Source organism: Neolamprologus multifasciatus, chromosome 3, assembly GCF_963576455.1.
Source record: "Neolamprologus multifasciatus chromosome 3, fNeoMul1.2, whole genome shotgun sequence".
Classification (NCBI taxonomy): domain Eukaryota; kingdom Metazoa; phylum Chordata; class Actinopteri; order Cichliformes; family Cichlidae; genus Neolamprologus; species Neolamprologus multifasciatus.
Window position 1 is genome coordinate 14,393,919 of NC_140441.1, and position 15,525 is coordinate 14,409,443.

General features: G+C 41.6%; 2 protein-coding genes and 1 pseudogene across 4 annotated transcripts in view; 2 read left to right on the forward strand and 1 right to left on the reverse strand.

Annotated features, from left to right (window-relative positions):
• The window catches only part of dennd4c (DENN/MADD domain containing 4C), a 205,021-nt gene that overhangs the window by 56,710 nt on the left and 132,786 nt on the right, over positions 1-15,525 (forward strand). The window lies entirely within an intron of this gene.
• LOC146521738 (DENN domain-containing protein 4C-like) lies at positions 3,509-4,030 on the forward strand. The gene is made up of 3 exons (XM_085136740.1): positions 3,509-3,545; positions 3,635-3,745; positions 3,848-4,030. The coding sequence occupies exons 2-3, from the start codon at positions 3,641-3,643 to the stop codon at positions 4,028-4,030; spliced, it is 288 nt and encodes a 95-aa protein (XP_084992866.1). The 5' UTR covers positions 3,509-3,545; positions 3,635-3,640.
• On the reverse strand, positions 4,040-9,001 carry LOC146521739 (zinc finger MYM-type protein 1-like; annotated as a pseudogene). The gene is made up of 3 exons (XR_014870015.1): positions 5,945-9,001; positions 5,070-5,227; positions 4,040-4,963 (listed from the first exon to the last, which is right to left on the reverse strand). The product of XR_014870015.1 is annotated as a zinc finger MYM-type protein 1-like (transcript).

The following is a 15,525-nucleotide window of genomic DNA, read 5'->3' on the forward strand; positions in this document are numbered from 1 at the left end:
TCTCCTGGCGCTTTATAGCAGATAACCTTAAAAAATATTCTGCAGTAGATCAAAAACTGAAGAAAACCATGAATCAACATATGAACATGACCTGATGCTGCTGAAGCAGAGCAAGGGGTTTGATTAGAGACACGGATAAGCGTTTTGCAATTTAGCATGTTTGTGGTTGTTGAAATAGTTTTGTGAGCTTTATTGTGAGATTCTGGCGTTTCTGGCAAAGTACGTTTATATTTAAAAATCGATTCAGGATTTAATGCATCGATATCCACCTGACCCTTCAAAGGTACACACACGAAGGCGTCATCAGAGATGTCCCGCCCCTAACTTGGTCTGATTGGTTTAGACCATGATATGGGCATAATGTGTCTGTTGTTGACCACACGGAGACTTTCAGAGTTGCAGAGACTTGTTTGTTTGTTTTTGTTACTTGAAGGGCTGGTCTCACCGGTGCGACCTAGGATTTTTTTTTAGTTATTTATTAATGAACCAAATTGTTTCATCCATCCATCCATTCGCTTCCGCTTATCCTTTTCAGGGTCGCGGGGGGCGCTGGAGCCTATCCCAGCTGTCATAGGGCGAGAGGCAGGGTACACCCTGGATAGGTCCAAATTGTTTCATTGGTTCAAAATTTAGTTCATTGTTCTTACTTTTGGCGAACTTGTGCTGTTTCTGTTTTTTTGAAGTTCCCTTTAATGTTTATTTCTTGCAGTGAATCCGTGGGCGCTTTCGAAGGTGGGATGGGAACTTGTCTAAGTCTTTTGGATTATTAAAAACTGACGAGCGTTCATTTTTTGGGATGAAGAAAGTTTTTATATGATCTTTAACTCATCTGTGATTTGTTCTCCTTCTGTCAGGTTTGAAGCCCTAAATGGACGAAGACGGTCAACGAGCTGCTCGGGCACAGCTGTGTGTCCTGCAGCTGCGCTCCTTTCACTTGCATCTCTACTATGATCAGACTGACGGGCTGGTTGCCATGCTGTACAGCGGGACGCAGAGGCTTGCTGTCATATTCTTCAGAAGAGTCATAACGGCGATCATCCAGGATGAGGATCGCAGACACAGCAGTGTGTGACAGAGGCAGTCAGCGCCTGTGTTTACATGGAGAGAGCAGCCAGTTCGCCTTATATCTTTCTTTGTTTGTCTGTTTTTCTTTTTAAAATCCGATTAATAAATAAAATAATGTTATTTAAAAAAAACATCAGTTATCTTTCCTTGTTATTAATCCATGCACCAGTTTTCACTCTGGACCTCGCTTACTTCAGACCTGTTGACGTTTGCGATTCTGAAATCGAAGAGTTCTTCAGTCACAGACTTAATATCACCCACTGTGGAAGCTGACATGTCGCAGCTGCACACAGGTCAGCGAGGAAAAGTGAATTAGAAATATATTAGAAGAAAATGGAAACAAATAAATTGCGTACAAATAAAACAGCTACATATAATTTCGCGTGTGTCTGTTACATGTGTGCCTATTGTACAGTCTGGCTGCTGATCAAGGACCTGGAATAGACCTCCGTCCTACACCGTGGCTGTAACAGAGCTGCTAACAGAGCTGCTCAGGGCCTCTGCAGGCTCATAAGAGAAAAGCTGTTAGCCAAGCTGTTGTCCATTGGAGTGGCTGTAGCTCAGGAGGTAGAGCAGGTCACCTCCTCGTATACTGTCCAGGAAAGAGCTGGTCCTCTTTATTGACGTGTTAAGTGTGCCCCTCCCATTCCTGGATAATGACATGAAGTAGAAGCTGAGAAACCCAGTTTTTTCTTTTCTCAGACACATGTGTATTTATGAAGACGATCTGCTTTCAAACACTAAATGTATTTGGCATAGGTTGGTATTTATGTTTAAATTACTTATTATTATAATTTATTATTAAATTATTTGTTTTTATTGGTTTATGCCTACCAGGAAATCAACAGCAAAAATAGGAGAATATTCAGACATTAGTATAGCAATGTCTATCGCAAATATTCTTGCAGCAGAAATTTAAGTACAAAATTACAAAAAAATTACATAAAACTCAAACCCAAAACACTCAATTGATGTTTCATTGATGCACCTCCAGTAGAACCAGTTCCCACAAAAATGTGTGCTCTTAATCTGACAGGAAAGGAAACGTCAGTCACATGGCGCTTTGTAATTAACACATCAAAATGAAAGTTTCATGACTTTTTTTGTTTTTACCCAGTTCTCATGTGTCATGTTGGCCACACACCTGATACAGTTCAGATAAATCTGTGGATTACAGATATGTTATTTCCTGAAACATACATTAGACAACTTTAGAGCACTTTAGAAGCTAACCTGTTTCTTTAATGGGTGTTTGGGCTGTTTGCATTTTATAGTTCAACAAACTCTCCTCACTCACAGCCCTGCTGCAGTTATTCAGGGCCTGTGGAATCCCCAGATAGATCAAGAGTGTTTTCTTGAAGACAGTTGCCTGTACAATATTGGAGAGTAAGACATGTACATGGAAAGTTATGCATAATGTGGATTATACATAACATAGAAATACACATGGAACATGTCAGATTCATAAAGGTCATCCAGTCTACCCCTGTATCAGCACAACAAACTGCTACTCCCTCGTGACAATTACAAACTCATGAGGAGCCAAAAAAGCGCCATGAATACTTTTCTGGATGTGCTCTTCATCAAACAATGTCTTGTCAAACACTGCTACCCAGTGGTGACATAAAAGAAGTTGAAAATTCTGAGTACAGTTAGCTCTTTTAACATTAGTTTACATTTTGTGGTTGATCACTGTGAAGTCCAGGTGTATCATTTCGCCAAGCAACACGGACAGCTCTAGAATAACCTCATTACTTCTGCTCCGCTGAGTGCTTGGATATCTTCATTAAAAGTGCTTGGGCGTCAGATGCGCGGCCGTGGAGAACTGGAGATGGCGCCAAGGCGGACAAAAACACAAGAAGCGTGCAGAGTAAAGAAGAGCTCTATTCATCCAACAGTTTGAGAAAGAAGGTGAGGTGCAGCTGCAGCCGCACACATGTTAAGCTTCATACTTCTTCTGACGTTCATCCATCTTTCCTTACAGCGCAGGAACGCGTGAACGAGCTGGAGGCCAAAATGGAGAACACACTGGCCACAGTGGAAAAAGTATTCAAAGTGGAGCTGATGAAGATGCCTCCTTCTCTTCAAAACACCCTCATAGGGGATTTAATCAGCGGTGAGTCCTCCGTGATTTTTGTGATTTTGAGCGTCTTACATGAACAACTACCGACTGTTTTCTCTTCTAGAGGAGGAATTCTTATCCTGTAAGGTGAGTTGGGTTTCTGGTTATAATCTGCTGTCTAGATTTTTTATTTTTTAATATTCATATTATGTTGTACTTGAACATTTTGAAGAATGGTTTGGTGAGATACCGCAGCCCCTCAAAAGCAGGCTCAACAAAAAAGGTGAAATGAAACTACGTTTTTTCCCTTTTGTCCAGTGAATTTACTAGTTTATTGTGCCATAGTTAAAAACACAAAAATGAATTTCTCTAAAACGTCTCCACCACCAGCCTTCCCTGCAGTTTGCAGGAAGTGCAAGTCAGTGCCTCCTTTCTGTTCCAAGCCTTCACTGACAGTAGTGCTTTTATCCGCATGGAGTCAATGAGTGGAATTCTGTGTGTTTACAGGACGGCATGGGGACAAAGCGGCCAAATCCCAAACCAGTGTCTGTGCTGTACCTCAGCCCCTTGGTACTGCGCAAGGAGCTGGAAACGTTGCTGGAGAATGAGGGAGATCAGGTATAAATATAAAGACATTCTCTCAAACTTTGATGTTTATGGCAACTGTCAGGCAGCAGATTCAAGATCCTTTAAGTTAAACTTTGTGGTTTATCTGTCCAGGTGATCTACACCCACAAGTTCCTCAGCCAGCACCCAATCATTTTCTGGAACCTGGTGTGGTATTTCCGCCGCCTGGACCTGCCCTCTCACCTGCATTCAGCTTTTATGCTCCATGTATCTGGAACAAACTCCCAGAAAGCCTCAGATCAGCTGAAACACTCAGTTTATTTAAATCCAGGTTGAAGACTCACCTGTTCTAGTGGAGCTAGTTTAAGTTATTATGCAAATGTACTGTTTACAGGGTTCAGGAAACCCTGGATGAAGAGAAGTTGATGAACACACACTCACAAAAACACAACTCACTGTCATGTTCAGAAACCAGTTTGAGATGATTTGAGTTTGTAGCATGTTGTGTTATCCTGCTGGAAGCTGTCATCAGGAGATGAATACACCGTAGGATGGAGATGGTCAGCAAGAATACTCGGGTAAGCTGTGGTATTTAAATTGTGCTTATTTGGTACTAAGTGGTCCAAAGTGTGCCAAGAACGTATCCCCCACAACATTTCACCAGCAGCCTGAACAAGGCAGGATGGATTCATGCTTTCAAGCTGTTTACTGCAGACTCTACCATCTGAATGTTGCAGCAGAAACTGAGACTCATTCAAACAGGCAGTATTTGTCCATTTTTCTCCCATTTTGGTCAGCCTGCGGGGCGGGGCGGAGACATGGTTGTGAGCCGGTGTAAGAAGTGAAGCGTGTGTGTGCTTTTATAGACACGATTACTGTTGGTCGCCGAGGTGGAGACACACGAAGCGGGGCTCAATACCAGTAAAGACTGGATTTTAGTTTCAAAATTTATATAAAGTTTGAAACTCAAATCTTACAAACCTGGTTCCTTCCAGCGCATTCCTTGACAGGCTGTGAGGCCAGCTCCTTTGAACTCCGGCTAACTGCTCTCACAAGCAAACATTCGCACATATAAGCCTTGGGTAACCCAATAACCAGTGCAGATTTATAAAGACTGTTATTGTTATAAATCAGCAGCTATCAAACAGAGCTCTGATAAGTTACAGCGTTTAACGAGTAGTTGCTGCAGCTGACTCATTTGTTCTTCCTTCTGACAGACTTGGAGCTGAAATGGATGGACACGGTGAAGTTGCCACTCCGCTGTATGTCCTGATAGAACCAGGAGAATATAGAATTAATTCAACTGGACACTCAAAAGACGTCCTTAAATGCTCTTTAAGTGGCAGAACAAACAAACAAACAGTTAATCGCTTACTTGAGATGAAATCTGCTCAGCTACTTTGAAAACAGCTTCTAACTGGTTCCTCCTTTAACAGGATGACTGCTCAGGGGTAAGGCCATCATGCAGTCCAGCAACCTTTATGGTTCTGCTTTGATTCACCAGGAACTATTAGGGAAACCTTCCAGCGCCTCCTGTGAAAGACACAGGGATAAACACAAACATTTATTAACATGTTCCACAGTCTTCCAGTTTGATTTTCTCATCCTGTGGACAACAATGTACAGGGATGCAGGTTTATTGTTAACTTTTGTAAGGTTTCTTTACTGAACATATCCAGCTGCAGCTCCACTGTGATCCTGAACTGGATAAGCACTTAAGAAAATGTGTCAATAAAAGCACATACATCAACTTACTATATTTATCCAAACAGACTGGACCAATAATGCTTCACTGAGTAGAGACTTTAACAGTCTCTACTATGTAAGAATGTCTCGTGCTGATAGACCTGCAAACTTGACAACAAAGGTTTTTCAGACTGCATGTAGCTGTCGTCAGCTAACACATTTACATTTATGTCACACTTATTTCTGCTTTCCCATTTTATAATTATTACTTACATTTTGATTAGATACCTTGAGTTTGTAAATGATCAGATTACATAATTGGAATACAATGTATCCAATTCAGGGTTGCGGGAGGATGAAGCCTATCCCAGCTGAGACAGGACAAAGACAGGCTGCCAGTTTGTCGCAGGGCTAACACAATATGTGTAACAGAAAATCCACTTAAATGTTTGATATTTCTTATAGTAATCATAATTATGACTATTATTTAAAGGTTTCTTTATAAATACATTTAGAATTTTTATAACACCTAAAATATAAACCTGAGCTGTTTCAGATTCTGACCTCTGACCTCAGTGACCAGGCTGTGTCCTCACTGCAGCTCCCTCTTGGAAGTACGTCTGCTTCTTGTCTTCCCCCAGTGTTGACCGCCTGCCCTTAATATCATGCACTGTACCTGAGGAACAAAAAAGGACAAACACTTGCCTTCATTTAAGAAGTACATTCATACAGAGATAATCTATGGAAACACACTAGTTCACCCTTTGGGAGGAATCAGTTCCTCTGAAACATTTCTGTAAATGGACATCATGTGGAGAATGAATGAAATGAGTTCTTCAGGTGACTCAGCAGACCCACACTGACAGATGAAACTTCTGTGGAAGAAGAATCTGGATTTTTTTGATTTCCAATCTAGTTAAACTATTAAGCATCTTTGCTCTTCTGAAATCTGTGTTAAACAACAACAAACATAAATTAGTAACAAAAATACAGCTGAGTAGAGGCTTTACAAACCACCAGCAGCCATAATGCTAAATTTTAATCTTCAAATGTTTCTGAGCCGTCTTCAACCTGCTTTTAACACATTAAAGTCCCACAGTCAATGCAGCCTGACTCAATCTGATTCTAGATGTTCAGCACACACACACGGAGACACAGAGGTACTGTTTAAAGTTTAGTGTTAACCTGAGTCACTGATCATTTACAGAATAGAATAGAATAGAATAGAATAGAATAGCAGCCGACGCAGTGCACTAAAGGACCTTTCGCACGAGCAGCTGCTGACAGGCACTGTTAGGGCAACTTGGATGGTTGCCTTCAGAGAGGGAAACATGTCTGAATCAAGGAGGTTGTACACAGACAACATATTTTTGGGTGGACATCCAGCCTCTGTTTTGCGGGTAAGAAAGTTTCTGGCCACCAGAACCTCCTCTTTTTTCAGGTCAAGTCTGTAGTGCTTTGCAAGTTCATTCAAGTGTGGTTCACTCAAGAAGTTCTCAGATTTAGGACTGCATGCCTGGACGCCTTTTAGCAGCCCTGCATCTACACTGCAAAATCTTTGATCAAGCTCGCCAACCATCCGATCCACACAAGGGAAAAGTAACTCTCTTTTCAATGTGTCTGAGTTGTTTAATTCAGTGTGTGAACCCACAGTTGCCTCAGGACAAAATCCTCCATTTTCCTCTGTTTGTGCCTTGTCTTGGTACCTGGTTCAGGGATACTGTGGGTGTTACACAGGGCCTTGGTTTTCTCATACAACTCTGTAGCAAATGCATCTGAGTGTTTGCCCTTAAGTGTGTCACACACAGCTTGTTTGCAGATAAAAGCTTCTGCCAGGTCTAAAGTCTCTTTCTGCAGGAATTTGTGGAGTCCTTCAGTTACAGACAGAATCGACTGAAACATCAGTAGTGCATAGACTGCTGAGAACTTGTAGAGCTTTGCTCTGAGACCAACAGCTATGGGGGATCCAATTGCAGATAGGCACTCCAAATGGCAGGCAATGTCTCAAGAACTGCACTGATTGATCGCAACTGACATGCCCAGCGAGTGTTTGAAAGTTGCACAAGCTCAGTTTTTGTCAATCCAAGCTTTGCCTGAGTCTCCATGAACTTATGATGATTGACTAGGGAGGTGCTGAAGAAAGAATACACACACTCCAACAAGCTGAAAAGCTCCACAGCCTCTGGGACAGCCTTGCAAGTATTGCACAAAACCAGGTTGAGTTGATGAGTATAACAATGCACATAGATAGCCTCAGGATGGAGCCTTCTAAAATGTGCTTGTACACCTCCAGTGGAGCCACTCACGACGGCTGCACCATCATATGTTTGTGCTACACACTTAAGCTCTGCAAGACCCTTGTTTTGGATCTGCTGCTGAATCTCATTTGCAATGGACTGGGCATCAAATGATTTTATCTCTGCTAGTGCAAGGAAACGCTCCTTCACTGCCCCCTCTGACACGTACCTGACACAAACAGCTAACTGCTCTGCCTTTTTATCCCTTGCCTCATCTGCCATGATGGCATAGACTTTAGACTTTGTCATTTCAGATACAATGACACTAGTAACTTCCTGGGCACAACAGTCAATCATGTCATTCTGGGATGTTGGCGAGATATACTGTGCATTTGATGGGAGATTATGTTTTTGAAGAAAAGCATCAAACTCCTTCAAAAGCTCTATGCACGCAAGAAAATTCCCTCTGTTCGGGCTGTCTTCACCTTCATCGTGGCCACGAAAAGGGAGTCCCTGTCTCCCTAACATAGAGATGACTGCAACAATTCATCTGAGATACTCTCTTCTTTCGACTATCTCACTCACATTTGCAGTTGCTATCACCTGTGCAACGTTTCCCTGTTTGCTAGTTCCTTGGTAGCTTTTCCATGTAACAACACTGTCCTTATATGTTTGAGCCATCTCATGCTTGCCAAAGATGACTAAAGCTTTCTTCCAGTTCTTGTAACCGCTACTGACCAAACTATCATGTTTGATGTTTTTGCCAAACACTCTACATGGGAAGCAGAAAGCTGCATTCTGGTTGACTGAATATTCTAACCAGTTGTGCTTTTCAAACCAGCTGTGGTTAAATGCTCGCTTCTGTGTACCAAAAGTATCATGTGGATAGCTCTTCAGCTTTACCTTTCTGGGCCCTGTGTCTTTGTCACCTAAATCAAACCCTGTAGTAGAACGAGTTGCTGCAGCTGCTTCATCATTTTCCCTCTCTTGGCCTGTTTGCTCTCCTCTCGCTGTAATAACTTGATCTTCCTCTGCCTCTCGATCCATTTGCTGCAGCTCCTCTGTCTCTTCTTGCTGTCTCTGACTTGAACTTGCCTGTTGACCTTTTTCTCCCTCAGCCTCTCCTTCTGCCTCACCCTTCAAGATACATTAAAACATACTGAATTGTAATGTAAATTGCTAATATCATGACTTCAGCTCACACGCCACAGTAATTTGTTGCTCCCAAATATTTTGAAGTTACAAACATTACATTTTGAGCACGCATGTGACTAAAATGGTTGCAATTTAAAGCCCTGAAAAATATTACTAAATTACTTGAATTTAAGTAATATTAAAATAGAACCCTCAAAAATATGTGAGTCAGGCTAATTTGACTTATATATATATAAGTCAAATTATATATATATATATATATATATATATATATATATATATATATATATATATATATATATATATATATATCTTTGCTCTCTCCACTTTCTAACCTTGACTCTCCTAAATAAAAGCTCAAGTTAAACAGGTGTTATATGTTGTACCGTGACTGAAATGTTTCATATTTCATATCCATATTGAGTCCCATAAAATTCTAATCAGACTGTCTGCATCACAAATGACTCCATCCTGTGAAATCTTTGACTCACCTCTCCAGTAGAGGTCTCTCCCCTCTCACTCTCTGTGCTCCTCTGCCCTGACTCCTACAGGTTAATGGGGATGGAGGAGTGATTATTATTATTTCCACTGATGATAACCTGAATGAGCTCAGCTCAATTTTTCAGAGCTAAAACGAGTGATAGAAATTAACATTATGCTAACAATATAACTTAGTGCGCTAGCCAGGTTTTTATTTATCAAAATGGGGAGCACCTGGTTCATTATTTACATGGGACTCTCTGCTGTTAGCTGGAGCTAACTAATTGTTACTACCAGCCAGTGATGAAGACTTACTTTCTTGAAAAACTTGCGTATATCCATGATTTCTTGCTGTTTGCAGCATGTACGCTAGTGTGTCCGCAGGTGTATACGAGCGGAGTGTAAAGTAGCAGTGAAACTGAATTTTCAGTAATGTGGATGTCCCCTGTGAACAACTGGAACGGATTGGATAACGAAGCACTGACGCTACCTTAACAGTGTAAAGTGAAAGGGACCAACCGAGTTATGATCATATTTATGTGAATAGCGACAGGTTTATATTATTATTTCTTTAAACTCATATTCCTGCATCTTTATATTGAATTTGTCTGCAAGTTCTGTAAAAAAAAAAAAAAAAAAATTAAATAAGTTTAAAAAAAAAACAACTAAAAAAAACCCCACCAAATTATTTAGGGAGGCTTCAGCACCCCTAAAATAGGCCTAACGACGCCACTGGTTCCCTTAGTGCCAAAATATAACAGATGTTAGTGTACTATAACTGAAGTAATGATGTTAAGTCCTTAAAGTCATATTCTTTTATTGTCATGACTGTATTTGAAGCTATTTTTATGTTTGTATGATACCTGATTTATATAAAATATGGCTGAAGTAAACTAAAGCCTAAAATACTTAGTCAGTCATTTGTTTAATAGTAATTTAAGATTATATAGTTCACATATAAAACTATGAATTGTGATTTTAAATGGTTTAAAAGCATATAGAATAGCATATTTCTCCTCTTTTTATTAACAAGCAAAAACAAAAAGAAAAAAAAAGAAACAGGGCAGGGTTCGGTGGTTGAATCATCCGTCCCCACCAATGCCAAAACCAAATCTACGCCCTTGCTCTGATGCGACCCGAGTGCTCACACTGTGCGTCCATAAAATGAAAGTTATAACAGAAAATCTGTCGCTCGCTCTTCCTCTCCGTCTTTCACTCACACAGACACGCACACCACCACCATCAACTTTGCTAAATTGCTAATGAAAAACACTGATCAGGCAGCTGTGATTGCTTTTTCGCTGACGTTTGTATTTGCGGGTGCGCAGTGTGAGAAACTGCGGTGACACCCTCGCGACCTAGCGATTGATGATCGGGAGCTGGTCGTGAGGCGTTAATCGCTTCTCGTTACCCCACTACACGATGCACGACGCACGATGAAGGCCAAAATCGGGCCGATCGCCAAAACGGTCGCACGACTGAAAAATCGGCTCAAAATGGGCCAAAAATCGCACAGTGTAAGCCCGGCATTAAGGATAAGTTAGACCACGATGAAGTCTGGGTGTGGGGAAAAATGAGGAACTGTTTGGTCTATCAGTTGGATTGTAGGACTTGGACTTGCTGTTTCCTGAGACGAATTGGAGTCGGAAGAGGAAGTCGGAGAGCCCTGTACGGGGTTGCGCACTCTCTTCAAGTTGGATTCCTTCCAGCCTTTTACCCGTGATCAGGATGTTCTTTTTTTCCAAACTCTGCCGCATACACTGTGCGATTTTGGGCCCATTTTAAGCCTATTTTTCAGTCGTGCGACTGTTTTGGGGATCGGCCGAGTTTCGCCTTAATCGTGTGTCGCGCATCGTGTAGTACACATGGGCTAACGAGAAGCGATTAACACCTCACGACCAGCTCCCGATCACCAATCGTTTAACCGTAAGAAAATCAAACCTGTTTGAAATCCTGTCGCCCGTCACGAGGGTGTCAACGCAGCCTCTCAAACTGCGCACGCGCAAATACAGAAATGAAAGTGAAAAGAAAAGAGCAGCACATCGGTGCAGCGTGTGATCTGGACACAAGCCATGGAGGCACAACTTGTAGAACTGTGGCAAGCTCTTCCGAGCCTCTTCGATGTGGCCTCACAAAATTACTAACTGGTGATTTGAAATAGGGCGGAGTCTCTCCGGAACACGTCGACAATGAGTACAATAAAAGCATGCAATAAAACTGTAAAAATAAAACACTGTACATTAATAAAATATTAAAAATGCTAAAACACATATGATCATATGAACATGATCTCTGCGTCCCAATTCATAGGCCGCATCGTTCGGAGGTCGCATTTGAAGGCCGATTACGATTACTGTTAGTCCCCTAGGTGGAGACACAACCGCGTGTCAGTGAAGCGTGGGTGTGCTTTTAAAGCATGTCTCAGCCCCGCCCCGCTTGCTTTAAAAGCACACGCACGCTTCACTGCTTACGCCGGCTCAGGCAAACGCTGGTGACGCTTATAAAGGCTGAGACAGAAGAAATAAGAAAAACATTGTTGATAAAGGTAAGATTTACAGATTTTTGATTTCAAATACAAACACTTGAGGCAGTGTTTGTACGTTAACCAAAACTTGTTCATAATGATTGTGTTAACAGATTTGTCCAAATTTAAAACCAACAAACAAAAATCAGCTCAGTTGCAGTAAAGACTGCATTTTAGTTTCAAACTTTATATAAAGTTTTCATTCAATATTTATTATTCGCTTAATCCCACTCTTTTGCATGTTCACTTAAAAAAATGCTGTTAATACCGACGATATTGATTTGTAAATGATAAACTAACAATCTTGTCAACACAAAGTTCTTTATTTGGAGAACATTTCTACGAGAAAGATAAGTTACTGAAAAAGTGCTTGCTCTTTGGCAATATCGTAGGCAATGTTAAACTTAATCATCCTCTGATGACCTGTTTGCTGCAGCCTGCCAGTGAAAGGCAGTGGGGAGAGGGGACACTTGGGCAGTGCATTTATCACGCATTTATAACTGAGGATAAAACAGTTAGTTACTGTTAGTCGCCGAGGTGGAGACACAACCGTGTGTCAGTGAAGCGTGCGTGTGCTTTTAAAGACACGATTGCCGGGGGTGGAGACGCCCCGGAAGCGGGGCGATCCGCCCCACACGAAGCGGGGGCGGATCTTTGGCAATATCGTAGGCAATGTTAAACTTAATCATCCTGTTTGCTGCAGCCTGCCAGTGAAAGGCAGTGGGGAGAGGGGACACTTGGGCAGTGCATTTATCACGCATTTATAACTGAGGATAAAACAGAAAAACATGAAGGAGATTTTACTTGCTTTCTCCTGGCGCTTTATAGCAGATAACCTTAAAATATTCTGCCGTAGATCAAAAACTGAAGAAAACCATGAATCGACACATGAACATGACCTGATGCTGCTGAAGCAGAGCAAGGGGCTTGATTAGAGACACGGATAAGCGTTTTGCAATTAAGCACAACTCCACTCCGCCCTGGCTGGCAAGTATAAAACACAGAAACCCTTCAGTACTTACACCGGCTCAGGCAAACCTCGGCGACGCTTATAAAGGTCGAAAAAGAAGAAATAAAAGGATTATTATCGTCAGCATTGTGGATAAAGGTAAGATTTACAGACTTTTGGTTTCAAATACAAACACTCGAGTCGGGGCGCGCGCGCTGCGACTCTCGGGGCCCCGACTCGGGGCGCGCGCGCTGCGACTCTTGGGGCCCCGACTCGGGGCGCGCGCCGGGGCATTTATCACGCATTTATAACTGAGGATAAAACAGAAAAACATGAAGGAGATTTTACTTGCTTTCTCCTGGCGCTTTATAGCAGATAACCTTAAAATATTCTGCCGTAGATGAAAAACTGAAGAAAACCATGAATCGACACATGAACATAACCTGATGCTGCTGAAGCAGAGCAAGGGGCTTGATTAGAGACACGGATAAGCGTTTTGCAATTAAGCATAGCTTTAAAAAGTTTCAATTCCTTCGGTATTGAACAGCAGGAATGAGGCTTTCTTGTCGGAGGTCACTTTTGGACCGGACCAAAAAAATAAACAGCGGCCGACAGCGCTGTCGGCGCAATGCAGAAAACAAGTGCGTCGGGTCGCACTTTATGTTTGCGTCTTTGTGCGGAATCCGTTTACCTGCTCTCATTCACTGTTTTAGCTGTTTGTGGTTGTTGAAATAGTTTTGAGCTTTAACGTGAGATTCTGGCGTTTCTGGCAAAATAAATTTATATTTGGCAGGACAGGGAAAAAAGGGAAGAGGGAGAAGGGGAGAAGGGACGAAGAGAGGAGTGAAGTGAGATAGGCGGGCCAGGGAGAAGTAGGCGGGCCAGGGAGAAGTAGGCGGGCCAGGGAGAAGGGACGGCATGCATACGAAGGTAGACAGGAATATCTGGACCACGTCCAATCAGAGATTTCCCGCCCCCTAACTAGGTCTGATTGGTTTAGACCACAGTAAAAAAACGGAGTGTCAATATTTCAGAGAAAACCTATTTTAACCTAGAGAGTATTTACAACTCTATGAGGAGTAAACCAGCTCTAACATCATAGTTAAAAGCAGGGGCGATTTTAGCCCATTTTTGGGGGTGCAAAAGCACCCCCAAAACCCCCCCTCCCAAAATGGTTTGTTCCAGCTCTCCCCTACTCTGGCTCTAGCGCTGTTGCTGCCAGAGCGATGGTGGCTGAGACGCAGCAGAGCGGAGGTATAAGTGCCTGGCTTAAAACAGGACATGTTAGCTGCATTTAACCTTCAGTTACTCTTTATATAGTTGGTAGGAGTAAGACCATGTTTCTTTTTAGCTGAAAAACATTACACTAGGTAACCTGCAGTGTTGAAAACGTGTTTTCCGATTATGTTTGCTACCCTACATCCGTCCTGCTCTGTAGTAAATTCAGCGACATTTCACCATCCTGTTGCTCCCATTGAAATGTATACAGCCTATTTAAAATCTAAAACTTTAAATTGTCCACAGCCTACTGTTGTTACCACTGTCCTGTTAGAAATGGATACTAACTAGCTAACTGACTGAATGCCCATTAACCTTATAACTCCTGTTGTGTGTGTGTGTGCAGGGCCGTGCAGAGAGGTTTAAAGGGGCGGGTTCTCAAAGTTAAAAAGGGGCACATTGAACCAGGCTGAATAACAACAACACACATTCATCAAGAATCTAATATGGGAAGGGCAGGGCTGTGTTGATCTGAGACTGTAGACATTAAAAAGTCCATAGGAGAGATGGTAGCTGATTAAACAAGTGTCATGAGATAATAACAAAATGCAAAGATTGGTGACAGCGCTTGGAACCATAAGGCAACAAAAAACTGTGAGAAATAATTTAGGCTCTGCCTGTGAATCACTCTTTCCTTCTCTTCTTCCTTCCATCCCATCATTTCATATATCACTCTCCACTTGCTGTCTATCTGAGAACAAGGCACAACTTGCTATTGCAATAAACTTTAATCTAATTATCCACACCTAACAACTCTTGCACTTAATCTATAATACAATGATGACAGAAAAATGTTATAGCACTGCCTTTAGTAGCCTCACACAGCTCCTACTGTTTCCTCCTCATGTCCTTACCAGCCATGTCTGGACAATGTTATATCATGAGTAATAATTTAAAATAATCCATATACATAAAACACACACATGCACGCACGCACAGTGACGTTTTAGACCTTCTTCAGAATACTGTATATACTATGGCCATCACTGTGCTGATCCAGAATCCTTACATTATTATTTATTACTAGAGCTACAATAATAAAGCAATGAGGAGGGGGAAGTAATAAATATGAAATAATGTATTTATGATGATTTCATTTGTTTCACTATCCACTCTGTGCAGGGCAAAGCTTATTACATTTTTAAACTGTAGAGATACAATAATTCTACTGCTGTAAAAACCAAATTTTGTCTTATTTAAAATATAAATCTAATATAATCTGCTTCTTAATGTATGTTCTTTAAAATACAGCGTGTGTTTTTTAATATATTATAATTATAATAATGCATAATTATGTGGACATGCATATTAGATCGTTTTTTAGTGAAATATAATCCCTCCAGAAAGGCAGGAAAAGCCCGGAAACTTACTTTAAAACTAAATATGTTCCCTAAAACGGTGGACAGAGCTACAGACCCATGACAGCCTTACACGGGTAGCCAGCAGCTATGACCAGCACTACTTGTGCAGTTAATAAAAGGACAGGTAATGTTTGTCACGCTGTTGCACACGCAGCACGCTC